This window comes from Capsicum annuum, chromosome 1 (assembly GCF_002878395.1).
Source record: "Capsicum annuum cultivar UCD-10X-F1 chromosome 1, UCD10Xv1.1, whole genome shotgun sequence".
Classification (NCBI taxonomy): Eukaryota; Viridiplantae; Streptophyta; class Magnoliopsida; order Solanales; family Solanaceae; genus Capsicum; species Capsicum annuum.
The window spans coordinates 203,900,956-203,919,260 of NC_061111.1; the positions used below are offsets into that span (position 1 = coordinate 203,900,956).

An 18,305-nucleotide genomic window follows, 5' to 3' on the forward strand; every position below is an offset into this window, starting at 1 on the left:
TGATAGTTGAATGTTGGGTAGACCTCGAAAACGTATTTTTCGTATGTGGGATCCACTTGAAATTTTTGGTCTTATTTTTGGACCCGAAGAACAATGTTACAATATGGGTATCAAAATTCTCGTAATTATGTATAGATTGTGTTTTTGATATCTTGGCACCTTGAAGATTCTTTTCAAAAAGGAAAAGCAAAGGTTTAGCAGTTCGTGAGCTTTCTTTGAATTTAAGGTAGGCTACGCTTACTCCTTGTTAGATTGAGCTATGTTTTGATATAATTATGATATCTTAATTATATGGAATGGATTTTAGGTATTGGATTGATAAAATTCAAGACTTGAGTTAGTTGAACCAATTAAGCTACATGAATCTTAGAGGTTGAAAAGCTTGACTTGTTTCCCATTGACTTAGGTGGAATAGTTTTTGGGAATATTGTTGTGTTGGTTGGTTGGTTCCATCGGAGACAAGTCAGATAATGCTTGAAATCGAGTAAGTGATATCACTTCACTCATAACCTCGTTATCACGATCATCATGTTTTAGCGAGAGGTTTCAATGTCTCCTAATTTGGTAACTCTTTAATTTTAACATTATATATGACATATACTGAATATAAAATTAAAGATCATTTGATATATTATACTAGATTTTTTTTAATTGAAGACTACCAAATTCTATTATCTTTTTAACTTTTTAAAATCCCTTGATATTAGTCAAATTCAAAAATTTTATACTAAATGAAAAAGATTTGATATGTTGTAAATCAAAAATATTTGATACCTCAAACCGTTATAAGATCAAAGCATATCCTCATGAGTAAAGAAAGCATACACACACACTGTATAAGCAATGAGTTGTTTAAATCACTCACCTATCACTTACAACTCTACAGTACTCCTCCTCCTCACCTCTCACCACTAATAAACATCATGATGAACGATGAAAACATTGTTGCAGCTGCATTACTATCCCTTAATCAATAACAACACGTTCCACTAGTTGATCAGCAGCAACAACCCAATCAACAACCTCATAATAATGAAGAAGAGGAGAATCTGGAAGAAAAATTGGAGGCCCAACAAGTCCCTCGGGAAGTGGCGCATGCCACTTTAAGTGGGCAAGCTTTCTTTTTTATCGTTGAAAAGGACTTAACATGGTCAGATGTTAATCAAGGTCGGCTCACCTTGCCAAAGATGCAATCAAACTACAACTTCCTTCTCGAGGGCGATCTCGTACAGCTGAATAACACCCACGCTTTAAATGTATTGGTGCAAAATGTTGCCCGTAATACATTTGAAATGCGAATAAAGTTGTATCTTGAGGGTGCAAATAGCAAGGATTATACGAGAGTTTTTACATCGAGATGAAAAAACTTCGTCCAAATAAACCAGCTTCAAGTTAAGGATCAAGTGCAAATTTGGAAATTTAGCGAGGATGGGGTTACCAAATTCTTAGTTAGAAGGGTTTAACTCAGTCTGTTTCTTGTGATGGTGTAAAGTTTTTGAGAAATAAAAAAAAATTGCTTGTTAATAACTAAGAATTTGGTAACCCCATCCTCGCTAAATTTCTAAATTTGCAATCGATTTTAACTTGAAGCTGGTTTATTTGGATGAAGTTTTTCCATCCCGATGTAACAACTCGCGTATGATCGTTGCTATTCGCACCCTCAAGATACAAATTTATCCGCATTTCAAATGTATTACAGGCAATATTTTGCACCAATACATTTAAAGTGCGGGTGTTATTCAACTGTATGAGATCGTCCTCGGGAAGGAAGTTCTAGTTTGATTGCATTTTTTGCAAGGTGAGCCGACCTTGATTAACATCCGACCATCTTAAGTCCTTCTCAACGATAAGAAGGAAAGCTTGCCCACTTAAAGTGGCATGCACCACTTCCTGAGAGACTTGTTGGGCCTCCAATTCTTTTTCCAGATTCTCCTCTTCTTAATTATTATGAGGTTGTTGATTGGGTTTTTGCGGCTGATCAACTAGTAGAACGTGTTGTTGTGGATTAAGGGATAGTAATGCAGCTGCAATAATGTTTTCATCGTTCATCATGATGTTTATTAGTGGTGGGAGGTCAGAAGGAGGAGTACTGTAGAGTTGTAAGTGATAGGTGAGTGATTTAGACAGCTCATTACTTATACGGTGTGTGAGTATGCCTTCTTTATTCATGAGGATATGCTTTGATCTTATAACGATTTGAGGTATCAAATATTTTTTATTTCCAACATTTCAAATATTTTTCATTTAGTATAAAAATTTTGAATTTGACTAATATCAAGAGATTTTAAAAAGTTAAAAAGATAATAGAATTTGGTAGTCTTCAATTAAAAAAAAATCTAGTATAATATATCAAATGATCTTTAATTTTATATTCAGTATATGTCATATATAATGTTAAAATTAAAGAGTTACCAAATTAGGAGACATTGAAACCTCTCGCTAAAACATGATGATCGTGATAACGAGGTTATGAGTGAAGCGATATCACTTACTCAATTTCAACCATTATCTGACTTGTCTCCGATGGAATCAACGAACCAACCCAACAATATTCCCACAAAGATGTCATTACTCATGTTTAGCATGAGAATGCCTTAAAATACTCAATATTAGGTAAATTGTTCTAGTTTCTCATACTTAGAGTAAGTTGGCCTTAGTTGCTAACAATAGTAAAGGTTGCCTTAGTTCCATTGAACTTAGCAAAGGTGCTTGAGTAGAATATCTACCATAAGGATTATGGTGGTTTGCTATGCATCTAAGAATTGGTTTATTTCGGGATTTAGATGTGGGCTTGTTAACCCACCTTAAGATAAGATTGAGGATTTGTTCCCTTGAATTCTTACGCTTAGTACTTGCCGAGAGTGCCTTGTTGAGGTAATATTGATAATTCTAGGTACTTGTTGGTTATGTGGAATGGCATTGGGAATAATGCCTAAGTGATTATGCCTCTATGGATAAAGCTTATGTCAAGCTATTAATTATGTTATTGTGATTAGCTACTAAATAAACCCTTTGTCGCGCCCCATTTTCCTCGCGAAAAGCGGGATTCGACGTGACCACTCTTTTTGGGATTGTTTGGAAGGTAGAGTGTGAAGAGTCGCCACCTAACGAATTACGGTGCATTAGGGCACCGGTCTAGGCTACTACAATCTTATTTCGTTGTTTAGTCTTAGTTCACCAGAAATTCAGGTAAGGGTTCAAATTACCTCAAAAGGAAGGTGTTAGGCACCTTTCGATATCCACAAAGGTGGTTCCCAACCGAATTCGTATTTTACATGGAGATTCTACGTGATCAAAAAAAGATCTCTTGATTTATTATTAATTTAACGTTAACTAAGTGGTAAAGTAATGAATAAACAAGCACATGTCATTTTATTCTTCCTAATTATTAATTATCTAAGTAATAAAAATCAATGAAACATGTAAATAAGACAAGCAAGGGTAGAGAAGTGATATAAATTATAACAAAAATTATTAAGCAAAAGAAAAAATTTAAACTACCCCAAATAAATAAAGAAATAAGAAAAATGCACAATAACTAACTTATTTTGACAAAGGAAAAATATTCAAAACTAAAAAAAAAATAAAAAATTGTTTCTTAAAAAAAATGTTTGTTGCTTTATAGAAATAATGTCACGATATCATTAATTGTGCTCGTTCAACTTAGCAACAATTTTAGTAAGAAGTCGATTTTAAGTGAAAAAAATAACATTTTAATTTTAAAGACAAGTGAAATAAACAAAAAAAAATATTTATATATGTATTCATAATCTCTGCTTTTTGAAACTTTTGGTACGTGGTGCTCCTGGAACTTTATCAAATTAATTTAAGATATAAAAATCAGACCTCGTGATTCTTTTTACTTTCCCGCTAACTATAGGTTAGGAGATAGTACAGAGAGAAAAATGTTAAATTATGAAAGTACAAAACCGCACCATGACTTTGATATAGAAATAAAAATCCCCTTTTTTGGTTAATTACGTAGGTGCAGAAAATTATTTTACTAAGCAGAAATTAATGAAACATACGGAAAGACAAATAGGAATGCTGAAAATTAATTATAGTGTGCCAAAAACATTATTTTAAAATGCTACAAATTAATTAATATGCTGGAAATTAATGTTAATATGCAGAAAATATTATTTAAGGTGCGGAAAATATTATTTAAAATGCCAAAAAAAAGTTATTATGAATGCTATAAGAGTATAATTGTTTACAGAGTTATTCAAAATGCTAAGAATGTCATTTGTGATATATCCACAATTGTTAAACATGCAAGAGTCAAAACACATGTTGTAAATTAAATTGTCATATTCAACTGTGATTTAACAAAGGCGGATATTAATTAAACTTCTAAAACCATGATTTCTATACGGATCAACTAATAAGTCGTAAATTAGATTTGACGTAAATTAGATTTGCCTCGATAATCAATAAATTAACAAACTCTAAGTTAGTTTGCCTAAATGGCTCACGTGGCAAATAAACACAATTCCCAGCCCCCAGCAGTTCCATAATTATTATTATTGTACAATTGTTTACAGAAGTTATTACAACACAATGAATAAAAATAAATAAGAAAAAAAATGGACAGCCCCTTCCCCAATATCCCGGCGACTCTTCAAATCCCCGAAACTGTCTCTTTACACCTGTGAGACCACAGGTAATAGCAATACAAGCAAGACCATAATATAACACAAACATAGCAAGCAAACACCGAATAATTCTTGTAAACATGTTCATTAGCATCAGCAATAAAGGAAATTACGTCGACAGAGACTTACCGATTAACGACGACAAGTAATATCAAACAATAGTAAGAAGAAAATCCAAGCAGCACAGGATTCCAGTATGAATTGCCACAGAAAGTTCAAATCGATGCTCCAACAATAAGTACGAAAAGCAATAAAGTCAGATTGTTTATTATTTGCTTATAGCTTTTGTGCGATAGTGCAAATTATAAGTCCTAAGTTGTCCCTTAAAAATGGGGAAGGGGTTGTTTATATAGTGGAAATAATGGAGTGCAAAAGGGAGCAAAATACGTCAGAATCAAATTAGAAGGAAAACACAATATTCTAATCAATCACAATCAATTAAGCAGGAGTAAATTATTCAGTTAATCAACCATAGGAATTTTTTCCCTTAAAATAATAGAGTGAATCAATCAATTTTACCATGAATAATAAAAAAATCTACCTAAATTAAATCAAGATAGGAGAATAAGTAAAAGAGTCGTGAAATAGAAGAAGCTGTCACATAATTTCAAATGCAATCTTATTAATTATCGCAATCCCATAATCAACTACTCAATCACAACATATCCTAAATAAGTCGAGTATCACAAAGTGGTCCGACAAAGAAATGAAAATATGCTAGAAATGGCCAAATATTACTAGACTGACAAGTAGCAATGACATTTGGATATTTGAATTAATAATTATGCAAATAGTCATTTTTTATCATACAAATACTGTCATCAATCAGATTGTATTAAGAGAAGAAATGTAATTCTGTGATTCCATGTCACTAAGCGAAATTTCAAACAACTAAAACCAACAAGGGACCAATAATGTCAGAATTGAACAAAGATAGCACCTAGACGCGTAGAATTGAGGTCAAGGTTGATAGAATTTTAGGGCTTTTGATATAATATAGTCCAAGCAAGTTAACGAACCCAAAATCGCAAGAATTTAGGCCGAAACTCTCAAACAAACACCGTTAATTTCAAATCACAGAATGTGTTGAAAGAAAAGAAATGGACGAGTAGAAGACGACTCAGATTTGAACTTAAAATTAACATGAAAGCAAACCTTGAGATGGATTCCAACGAACTCATTATTCTCCGATAAAACAGGTTGAATGGTCGGGCGGTTTGGATGATTTGGTCGTCTCCGGCTGGTTTCATGCGGCTGCCGGCTCTGTTGGAGCGTGGAGCAGCGACGGGACGTGGTGGAGTTTTCAACGGGGATGATGGCAACGGAGGAGGTTGGTGGCGGCGAAGGTTGTCTCGTCGGCTGCTGGCTTGGCGGTAATTGAGCAGCGGCGAGAGGAGAGGGAGAACTGGGGGGCGGCGGCGGCGGCTGGTGTTGCGGAGGCATGGCTGCTCGAAGCAGCGAATGGTGGCAGAGGAGACCTGCAAGGGTGGTGGTCCTCTGGGCTCCGCCGATCAGCGGCAGCAGCCATGGTTTGAGAGGAAGAGAGAGAGGTCAGCTAGAGAGAGAGAGAAAGGCGGATGAGAGAAAACAATGAGTTTAGGGTTAGGTTTTTGTGTTTTGATATAAATGGAAAGAACGGCTTCTTTGATATCAGCCGTCAGATCAGTTTTGATCGACAGTTTAGATCTTAAGATTGAGACTTGACTTGGATTTGACTAAAATTCAAAAAAATTGAATCCCAAATTAGCTATGATCGTAATGAATTAAAAACAGAAGGCTAAAAATGTAAGAAATTGGGTTACAAGATAAATAAATTTAGGTAAAGATTTCAATCTAGGCTGTTATTTAAATGTATAATAGTAATAATAATAATAATAAATAATAATAATAGTTTATAACAATGTTAATAATAATAATAATAATAATAATAATAATAATAATAATGCAACACTAGACAATGTATTTGCAAAACGTGAGTGTGCACAGTTACGTGAAAAATAATTTAATAGTTATTAATAATATTACATAAAATGTCGTATTTGAGTTTAAAAATTATAAAGATGATACTAAAAGATAATAAAATAATTTATCCAATTTTCTAAATCATGAATGTGACATGTCAAAAATCTATTTGATGCAAGAAAAATGTATAAAAAATATTAACATTTAAAATTAGTAAACTTTGCTAAAAATACAGCCTAGAGGAGTATCAGGCAGTCAAAATTAGATGTCAACAGCTTCCCCTTTGTTGTTTGAGAATGATGAAAGAATTGTCAAGCAACTAAAGTTGACGTAGTAGCCAATTTTTTTCAACCGAGAAAGATTCGTTGGAGTTGAAGCAATAGGAGATGGTTTTAAAAAATAGTGTGGTCAAGACTTCGATTTCAAGTCGCCTACATATCTCTGGTTTTACGAGAATCAGGCCGTTTATAGTTCTAGATTTAGGAACGAACAATATTCCTAAAGAATGTTGATAATAAAGGATAGGGGCGTCAACAATGACATCATTAGTTGGTGTGATTGAGGCAAATAGAACTTGTAACAATAATGAGCTGAGAGGTGTAAGAACAAGGGTAGGATTTGAATAATGATAGCACGAATGGACAAGGTTAGAGAGGTTTTGAAACGCGGAATGTGAATATGATTTAGGACATAAAAACGTGAAGTTTCAAGAACCTAACATTGTTGATTAAGGTTCTACAGAAACCCGATATTGTGGATTAAGGTTCTACAGGAACCCAAGATGTGTATAAGGTTCTACAGGAACCCAATATTGTGGATAAGGTTCTATAGGAACCCAATATTGTGATTAAGGTTCTACGGGAACCCAATATTGTTGAATAAGGTTCTACAGGAACCCAAGATTGTTGAATAAGGTTCTACAGGAACCCAAGATTATTGAATAAGGTTCTACAAGAACCCAAGATTGTTGAATAACGTTCTACAGGAATCCAACATTATTTAATAAGGTTCTACAGGAACCCAATATTGTTGAATAAGGTTCTACAGGAACCCAAGATTGTTCGATAAGGTTCTACAGGAACCCAATACTGTGGAATAAGGTTCTACAGAAATCCAACATTTGTTGAATAAGGTTCTATAGAAACCCAAGATTGTTGAATAAGGTTCTACAGGAACCCAAGATTATTGAATAAGGTTCTACAAGAACCCAAGATTGTTTAATAAGGTTCTACAAGAACCCAAGATTATTGAATAAGGTTCTACAGGAACCCAAGATTGTTTAATAAGGTTCTACAAGAATGCAAGAATTCTTAATAAGGCTCTACAAGAACCCAAGATTGTTGAATAAGGTTCTACAGGAATCCAATAATATTGAATAAGGTTCTATAGGAACCCAATATTGTGAAATAATGTAATGTCAAAATAAAGTTAAAAGATAGAACAACTTAGCTCATTTCTCTTATTGGCGATGTAATCCTGACCTCTTTGATTATATCATAACATCGTTGTTGCATTTAGTACCTGTTGCCTGCACTCAAAGAAAAATCGTCAGTCAGAAAAAAAATGTTGATCCATACCTTGCTCGATTTGACTCCTTGGTCATTGTTTCTGTTTCATGGTCCATTTGGACTTGTACTTCATTATGGTGAAATTTTTTAGGAATTCTCAAAAATCTCTGCCCAGTTTAGAATGAGAGGCACCTTTCGCACGTATTGTGAATTGACATGGTATACTTGTGAAATTTTTTGAGGTTTTCTTGAAACCTCAAAAATTCTACCCCAGTTTTTGTCTTTAGAGTCTTATATTCCTATACCACTCAAAAAAAATTAGTCCAAGAGAAATGGTTGTCCTACATTTGAACATCGTGACCTCAGTTGTAATATGCCTTTATATGCTCAAGGGTTTGGCTTATTAGCCTGATATTTTGGATGTGTAAGAATATGAAAGAGAGGGGAAAACAAATGTTTTATTAGACTAAGATCGGACCCCAAAGGGCTTGCCTACATATCCAAATGGAAGTCAGGTCAAACATAGTTCGTGAGTACAAAGAAATGTAGAGAGAATAAAAAAATGTTATTGTCCATAAGACAGATCAAAGGAGAATGGTGATAAATAAGAAATATTTGCATGTCAACTTATTTGGTGTGTTTTACGCTTCTTTCATAAAAGTCTTGAAAATACTTTTGTCGGATCACTTTGAATAAAGATATCATCCATAGTAACAGGATCAATGATCACTGGGCCTCGTTGCACTTTTATCCTTTTTTGTTCGATCAGATTCTGAATCTTGTACCTTAGCGCCGAGCATTCCTCAGTATCATGACCTTGAATATTCGAGTGACAAGCACAGTTTTTAGATAGGTTAAAATGAGGAGGTGGATGTGCATGGATCCATCCTCTCCTCGGTTCTAGGATACCTTAGGCCCTTAATCTTTCGAATATGTTTACCAAGGGCTCAGCAAGGGGGTAAAAGCTCGAGACCTTACTCCCTCCGATTGATAGAAAGTATTGTGTACTGGATAAGGTCCTTATTGAAAGTTGGGTTGTGTTCGAGAATCCTCATTTTGAGAACCTTGTTGGATAGAGTAGGGTTGAATCTGAAAGCCTTGTTTTGAGAATCTTGTGAGTCATAAGGTTCAATAGGTACCCCATGAGAACCAAAAATATAATGAATCCCTTCATTATTCTGATAGCCTTGTGTCTGAAGTATGTAGGGTAATGAAGCCTCTTCTCCTTCCTCGGATGGACATTTTGGTGTTTGAAAAGTGACCAACTTTGCAGAATCATCAATAATTCTCCCCGCTCGAATTTCATATTCTAATTTCTTTCCAATCGAAGTTAGGCTCTCGAAACTGTGGCCGATTAAGAAGAACATTTTCTAAAAGTAGATTCCATCTAGTGATTTGAGGAACATTTGGACCAACTCCTCTTTAGGTATGGAAAAACGTATCTTAGAAGCTTTCAATCGCCACCATATTGTATATTCTTTAAAAGATTCATGGTCCATTCATTTTACCTCAAGCAAATCCCACATTGTTGGTCTAGTGTTGATGTTAAACTTATATTACCTTACAAAATCCTGAGCCAATGCTTCCCAATTATGCCATTTATCGAAATCTTGTTGGGCGAACCATGTGGGTGCCATTCCTGATAGGCTTTGAACAAACAATCTCATCAGAAGAGCCTAATTATGTCCTATGCTAACTAGTTTTCCACAGTAGTCCGTTAGATGTATGATTGGATCTCCACGCCCATCAAACATGTTGAACTTTGGAACTTTGTATCCGAGAGGTAAATCCACTTTTGGAAGTATACACAGTTTCTCATTGATAACGCTCAATCTACAGCTCTCGTGGGAGTGTAAAGCGGTCGTTAGCAAATATAGAACCCAACCTGGGTTGGGTATCGATCCCACAGAGAATAGCTTGGCCAACAAGCAAGAGAAATTACTAGACTTTTAGTGCAAGTCTCGTAGGAAAGGGGGGATTGTAGTATGTAACCAAAACAAGAAGGTAAGAACTGAAAATAGCAAAATAAAGAGAGATTGTCACGTGTGTTGTAAACAATGAGAATTGAGGCGTTGGGGTTATGTCCACCTTCTGAGGTATACGTCTCTATTGGCTATGAGTGTGTAGAGTCTTGACATGTAATTGCTTATAGAGAATTGTAGTCGATGGTAAATCCAAGCGTCTCTCGACCTAAACAAGGACTATTTCACTTTAACTCTCTCGAGCTTAAAGCGTGACTAACGGTACGAATTCTCCAAGAAGTTAGTCCAGGTACGGCACTAGCTTTTTAATAGGAAAGGGTGTCCTACTACCTTGACATTATCTCTTTTCCAGACAAATAACTTTTCTCTCGAACAAGTCAGATGTTAGACTGGCGTTGGTCTATGCGTCTTCTTTTCTAGACAAATAACCTTTCTCTCGAACAGGTTAGATGTTAGAATGGCGTGTTCTTGTGTTTGAACCGCAAAGAATGTAGATTTAAGATGAAGAGAATAATGATATAAGCAATATACTTGTCTTGAACTCACAAACTCATAGCTATAGATAGTAACTCATTCGGCTTCCATAACCCCAACTAAGAGATTTAGTTACCCATGAATGCGAAGGATATCACGTTTTGCATGGTGGATGGCGTGAATAGTAGGTGTTTGGCGTGTGGTTTTAGTGATTCCGTAGCAAGTAACGATTCTCTTGTTGTGGAATTTAAGAGTAGAAGAATGAAGAATTGAGAATGGGTTGTAGGAAGATGTCTTAATTGTAAGGAGATGAATGAATTGTCAGAATGTCTCCCTCTCTCTTTTTAAAATCTCTAACATGATAGGGTATTTATAATACTCCTATCCTACTCCTACTAAACTAATAAAATAAATAACCAAATCCTAATATACTAATGAAATCCTTGACCCAATTGTACTAGGGTAAGGTTACAAAATTATAATCCAAATAGAATGATGAAACACATAACCTAATTGCACTAGGTTAATGTATTATGGCAAAAATCCAGCTTTGTGTCTGTAAGTCCCAAAGTCTTCAGAAATGCTGTTTTAGCCCGGGACAGATTTTCCATGCAGCAGATTTAGTCCTTTATGCGTCCAGTCCCTTTCCATCTCGTTTGTGAGCTTTCTTTTGCGTCAAGTAAGCCATAAATTGCTGTATTTTGCATCATTTATACCTGAAACTTTCCTAATCACATTTGTTAGCTCATTTACAGGAAAAAGGACTAAAAGTGTACGAAATAGATAATTAGTTCTCGAAACTAGGCTAAAATATGGGCAAAATATATTGATATAGGCGCGTAATTTCGCCTATCATCACTCATACCTCAAGTCGTAAATGCCTTTCGAACGCAGTTTCTCGTCCAACAGTTTTTCTAGGTCATGAAGCCTTTGATGACCTGAATCAGAATCAACTCTCTCATGTGTAGAAGGAAATTATTGAGAGGGTATGTGCGTAAGGCAAGGATAAGGAGGAACAGTGTTTTGACTTGGGCGAGAAAAAGGAGGGCTGTAGTTTTTTTGGATATTGAGCATATTTGTCATATTGCAGATTTAATTGAGATCGAGTTCAAATGCTAGAAAACCTTTAAAATAAACAAGCCTAAACGAAAGTTACTACATAGCACAAATAAGTTCAAAACATAATAAACATAAAACAAAGGCATTCTAGGATGAAGGCTAGTGCTTAATAATTGGCCTAGGCGTAAAGATTTGAGCTCCTAACACACGAAACAAGACATTAATACAACGTCATGTTGAATTTGCTAGTGCAATTGTAAAGAAGATGAAAATATAGGGAAGGAATAAGGTCGACTTTTGTTGAACATCAGATTTATTGATTCACATCATATTGTCGATTCATCCAACTCCGTGCAGAAAAATGATAAAGTAAGGAAAAAAATTATTATGGTGAGACCGAACTCATTAAATGAGCGCCTACATATCCACAGGGGAATCAGGTCTATCGTAGTTCAAAATACAAAAACAAGGAAAACGTAAAAGAAAACTGCAAATTGTGAAACTTAAAGGAATTTCAAATGTTTGGAAGACTGTAGCAGAGAATCAATATGATCTTCTTTACCAATGTCAACAAGTGTCAGTAAAGATTGAGAAATCAATTAGCATCAAAATTTGACCCCGTCACGTTTATCACTTTGGTGTCAATCAACTTTTGGATCATGTTCTTCAAAGCAAAGCACGCCTTAGTAGGATGTCCTCTCATCCCAAAGTGATAGGTGCAAATTTGGTCATGACGATACTGTCGAAACTTAGGATCATAGGTACGGCAACAATGGGCATGATATAGCCCGCCTCCTTGAGTCATTCATACAACTATTCTATGGGTTCATTTAGAGGGGTGTATTATTTTGGTGGATTTTTCTGGAGCTCATGTTGAGGTTTGGCAGTTTGGATAGATTTTTGATTTTTTGGTGGATTTTAGTAAGACATTGGAAGGTAGTTTGATGTTGGAGCAACAAATGGAGGTGGGTACCAAACAGTCTGTGGAGGAGGTTTTATGAAGGATTGGGGATAATAGGCTTGGACATAATTGGATGTTGGAATGATTTCTGGAGTTGGGTACCATATCAGTTGAGGTTATGGTATTCTTACTTTAAGAATGATTATGTCCAAGTCTTCCCCTTGTCTCTGAACTGTGACACAACCAAATCAGTCTCGACTGCGAACTTTCTCTTTAGATTGTTGTTAAATTGCCTACTAAAGTCAATTGTCAAATCGTCCTAAGAGATCCACTTGCTAGTATAATTTTGGCGTACCACATCAAACCCTTGAGTGAACTAACGAAGATCTTCTTCTTGAGACCATCGCTTTGTCCTATAACTGCTAGTTCGTCAAGGTATGCCTTCAAGTGGAAATGAGGGTTTCCAGATCCATCACATAATGAAAAGTTTAAATCCTCAGTTTCGTCCTTATCTACTTTCTTAGCTTTAGGCGACTTATTTGTCTTAGGATGTTGAGATGACCCTGCCTCATGTTTAGGGATTTGTTCCTCTGTTTCTTTTTCCTTACCCATAGTGGCCAACCTTGAGTGCTTTCAGCAGTGCGACTGAATATCGACTTGAAGACCCTTGTTCCCCAAAATCAGGCATGGGTGAGGTTGTCAATATAGGAGATGACACGGTGCAGGTGGGAGCAATGAAGTCAGTTTCGGATAGTGGCTCCGGAAAATCTTGGGGCATCTCAACTGAACCTCGGAGATCAGTCATTATTCCTCTAATTCTTTCTATCTTTCTTCCATCCTTCTCACGCTCGAAATAACTTTGTCATGACGCCGCCCCAAATTCTCATGCTCATCGTTGCAATTGACAAGATCGATAAACATTGCTTGACTGGCCATTTCTGATGTTCAACTCTATTCAACCTTAGAAGAAAGGACTTACGATTAGAAACAAAGTGTACGTACGGGAGTTTAGAATGAATATCCTACTCATTTTAAAAGAATGAGTTATGCTCATTTGGAGTGAATAGAAGTTATGAGAACTCTATGTAACTTAAAGATTATGAAAGCTATAGTACAACACGAATACAATGATATTAATGTCCGAGAACCATGGTAGGACAATAATATGTAATCGTTAGAAGCATTAGGAAGAGGATATCCTAAAATGATAAGTTGCACTAAGAGATTGTGAATAAGGATAAAACCTTTTATCAAAGCCAAAGTTGAGCCTAGAGATGATTAATATGCTAACGGATGAGTCAGGAGGATAAATTGAAGGGAAGTTTTGCATAAACCCTAAGAGTGTATGGTAGGGTCCTAACATGATAAGAATTTTAAGAGTAACGAGCTCTAAAGTGAGGAACACTAAATGTAAAGAGTGACTAAGGCAAGAATGGAAACGACAAGATAGTCACATGTCAATACATACATAGAAATGCAACACATAGCAAGTAATTGTGAGTCCCTTTGAGGTTGTGACCCTCTTTGGACTTTGAATGAGATTAACATTCAACACGTCAAATGTGCCACAACATCCTTCGTTGAATGGGACGCATATTCCTTAATAAAAGAAATATGTATCCAGGACCTACAGAATAAGAGTGGGTTTATGACATGGTTCCCTCAAGTGGACAAATCGAGAGTTGGAAAGCTTGTGACTATCGACGCACCGCTGATCAACCGACCCACAAGACATTTTCCAAAGGATGTTTTAGGAGAGAATGTCCGTGTATTCACGCAACCGTTCATAAAAAATAAAACAAAAGAGGTTTCCAAGTGGAGGAGAGTATGAACGAAATGCCAGTTATATAAAGCAGTAACACGTAGAACATAGCAACACCATAGCACGCTTTAGCAGATAGAAACATTTAACCAACAAAAAAAAAAGTAGGCATGGAGAAATATTAAAAAAAAATAGAGAAGGAGAAGGGACAGATAAATCATGATGTGAATAAACAATAATAGAACATATAAAAAATAAATCATGTCAAAAGAAAACATTATGATAAAATAAGTAACGAGAATTCCACATAAAGCACAAATTCGTAATGGTTAGAACCTAAGATCCCCAGCAGAGTCGTCATTCTGTCGCGCCTCATTTTCTTCGCGAAAAGCGGGATTCGACGTGACCATTTTTTTTGAGATTGCTTTGAAGGTAGAGTGTGAAGAGTCGTCACCTAACGAATTAAGGTGTGTTAGGGCACCGGTCTAGGTTACTACGAATCTATTTCGTTGTTTAGTATTAGTTCACCAGAAATTCGGGTAAGGGTTCAAATTACCTCAAAAGGAAGGTGTTAGGCACCTTTCGAGGTCCACAAAGGTGGTTCCCGGTCGAATTTATATTTTACGTGGGGATTCTACGTGATCAAATAAAGGTTTCTTATTTTATTATTAATTTAATGTTAACTAAGTGGTAAAGTAATGAATAAACAAGCACATGACATTTTATTCTTCCTAATTATTAATTATCTAAGAAATAAAAATCAGTGAAACACATAAATAAGACAAGCAAGGGGAGAGAAGTGATATAAATTATAACAAAAATTATTAAGCAAAGGAAAAAATTTAAACTATCCCAAATAAATAAAGAAATAGGAAAAATGCACAGTAACTAGCTTATTTTAATAGAGGAATAATATTCAAAACTTAAAAAATAAAGAGTTTTTGTTTCTTAAAAAAAATGTATGTTGCTTTATAGAAATAATGTCACGATATCATTAATCACGCCCATTCAACTTAGCAACAATTTTAATTAGAGGTCGGTTTTAAGTGAGAATAATAACATTATAATTTTAAAGACAAGTGAAAAATAAACAAAAAAAATATTTATGTATGTATGCATAGTCTCTGCTTTTTGAAACTTTTGGTACGTGGTGCTCCTGGAACTGTATCAAATTAATTTAAGATATGAAAATCAGACCTTGTGATTCTTTTTACTTTCCCACTAACTATACGTTAGGAGATAGTACAAAGAGTAAAATATCATGTCTAGTTTAAATTGTAAAAGTCAAAAACCGCACCATGACTTTGATAGAGAAATAAAAGTCTTTTTTTTTGTTAAATACGTAGGTGCTGAAAAATGTTTTATTAAGCAGAAATTAATAAAATTTACGGAAAGACAAATAGGAATGCTGAAAATTAATTATAGTGTGCCAAAAATATTATTTTAAAATGCTGCAAATTAATTAATATACTGGAAATTAATCTTAATATGTAGAAAATATTATTTAAGGTGTTGAAAATATTATATAAAATGCCAAAAAAAAATTATTTTGAATGCTAAGAGTATAATTGTTGACAAAGTGATTCAAAATGCTAAGAATGTCATTTGTGATATATCCACAATTGTTAAACATGCAAGAGTCAATAAACATGTTGTAAATTAAATTGTCATATTCAAATGTGATTTAACAAGGCGGATATTAATTAAACTCCTAAAAACATGATTTCTAGACGGATCAACTAATAAGTCGTAAATTAGATTTGAGGTAAATTAGATTTGCCTCGATAATCAATAAATTAATGAGCTCTAAGTTAGTTTGCCTAAATGGCTCACGTGGCACATAAACACATAATTCCTCGCCCCTCAAGCAGTCCCATAATTATTATTATTGTATAATTGTTTACAGAAGTTATTACAATACAATGCATAAAAATAAATAAGAAAAAAAACGGACAGCCCCTTCCCCAATATCCCGACGACTCTTCAAATTCCCAAAACTATCTCTTTACACCTGTGAGGCCATACATAATAGCAGTACAAGCAAGAACATAATATAACATAAACATTGCAAGCAAACACCGAATAATTCTTGTAAACATGTTCATTAGCATCATCAATAAAGGAAATTACGTCGACAGAGACTTACTGATTGACGACGACAAGTAATAACAAACAATAGTAAGAAGAAAATCCAAGCAGCACAGGATTCCAGTATGAATTTCCACAGAAAGGTCAAATCGATGCTCCAACAATAAATACAAAAAGCAATAAAGTTAGATTGTTTATTATTTGCTTATAGCTTTTGTGCGATAGTGTAAATTCAGTGGAGACATCGACCTGTAGTTGAGGCTACTTGGGAGGTCAAGTTTAATATGCGTAGTTCTTATCCTCAGCTCTTTTTTGATTCAGGTATTTCTTTTGCCTTTAGTTCGAGGAAAAACTAGATTTGTAGTGGTGGATGATGTAACGACCTGAAAATTTGATGAAATATGTGAAATGTGCATTTCTATATGATTTGAATGTTTGACCCCTTCTCCTAGTTGCATTATGATATTTCTGGGATATGGGGGTAATTGGAATGGCTCTCGAATGCATTTTGGTACCATTTATGCGATATTGTGGTATTTGATGGCTTTGAGAGTCTTATTTTAGACTTATATGGATATATTTTGATTCATACGATGGATGGCTGAAAGGACTATGCCAAAAACTCCAAAATATTAATTTTAGGCTAGACAGACCTTTGGTTTGGGTCCCGATGCACCCGAGCTCATTTCGACCTATTAGTCAGAAAGTTGAGAAATTGAAAATGTGATTTGGGACCCACATTTGATTGAAATAGCCTCGGATGGAAAATTTAACTTTGCCAACGTATCCAAGATATCGATTTTAGGGTGGTAACATATTCGGTGTGATTTTATGACTTTTAAATCACATTTTGACCCTCAATTTAGAAAATTATGATTACAAATTTTAAGGATCAACATTGTGAAAATGATATTTTTTTAAAAAATCTGATATCGTCATTGAGTTCGGAGCATCAAATTTAATATGATTAAATAGTTCATTTACGTATATTGGACTCCGAACGAATCTCAAGCACTCCATCGATGTCCGGATTGGACTTAAAAAATAGTTTTTTAAGAGAAAAGACATGTTTTCCTCCCCAAAGTTGTGACCACAACTCACTTTAGCCATTAAACTTAACCTGTAATTATTTACCCCCTTATAAACTTTAAAATATATTATTTTGCCCCCTTAACAACTGATGTGGCAAAAAAAATAAAAGCGAGCTTAAATTAAAAAAATAAATGGGACCCACTTTAAAATTTTACCATTATTTTTTTTCCTTCTTCCTCACACCCCACCACCCCATATCTTCTTCTTCCTCACACCCCATCACTCCAAAATACTCTTTGTTTAAATAAATTTTAGGATGAGAAGCCCAAATGGTTCGCCATCTCTGGGACAAAACACTAGTTCTAATTGCATGTATCCCAGGAAGGCAGAAATGTATTCGACGGATCATGTAGATAGGCAAACTAAAAATTCTATCGATACCATGAGTATCTTCTTTGTCTCCTCCTCTTGTAACCATTTTCATTCCAATTTTTGGAGTTCTTTTCGTTCCTCTATTTCTTCCCCAATAGTATAGGGACCCTTAAATGCCTATTTTCTCTATTATTTTTCAATTAAAAATAGAGCAAATTTTGGACCATTTAGCCATCTGAAGTTCTAATAGGCAATGTCTTTTGGACTCTTTTGATTCACACTTGCCCTTTGCCCTACTATTGAAGATCATGAACATTGAAAGAAGAAGCAATATGGAAGATGAGTACATTAGGACACACCATGGGCATATGGTTAAAGACAATCAGTTTAGCTCTTCACTTGTTAAACTCATTAAAGCTCCTGTTAATCTTGTAAGCTTAATGTGAAGTGTAGCAAATTCTAACGAGATTTACTTGGGGGTTTGTGGGGTAGGGGTGGGGGTGGGGTAGG

The 18,305-nt window shown here is 35.0% G+C and overlaps 1 protein-coding gene across 1 annotated transcript; it reads right to left on the bottom strand.

Annotated features, from left to right (window-relative positions):
- Window positions 1-5,480: 5,480 nt before the first annotated feature.
- On the bottom strand, window positions 5,481-6,098 carry LOC124898746 (POU domain, class 6, transcription factor 2-like). The gene is made up of 2 exons (XM_047412660.1): window positions 5,811-6,098; window positions 5,481-5,546 (listed from the first exon to the last, which is right to left on the bottom strand). The coding sequence occupies exons 1-2, from the start codon at window positions 6,096-6,098 to the stop codon at window positions 5,481-5,483; spliced, it is 354 nt and encodes a 117-aa protein (XP_047268616.1).
- Between the last annotated feature and the right edge of the window lie 12,207 nt (window positions 6,099-18,305).

Excerpts from the sequence above, each read along its gene's own strand:
- LOC124898746 (XM_047412660.1), bottom strand. The coding sequence starts at position 6,098 with ATGCCTCCGCAACACCAGCCGCCGCCGCCGCCCCCCAGTTCTCCCTCT. Across the intron at positions 5,547-5,810 it reads TCGTTGGAATCCATCTCAAG|TTGTTTGAAATTTCGCTTAG; the intron begins GTTTGCTTTCAT and ends TGTTGGTTTTAG.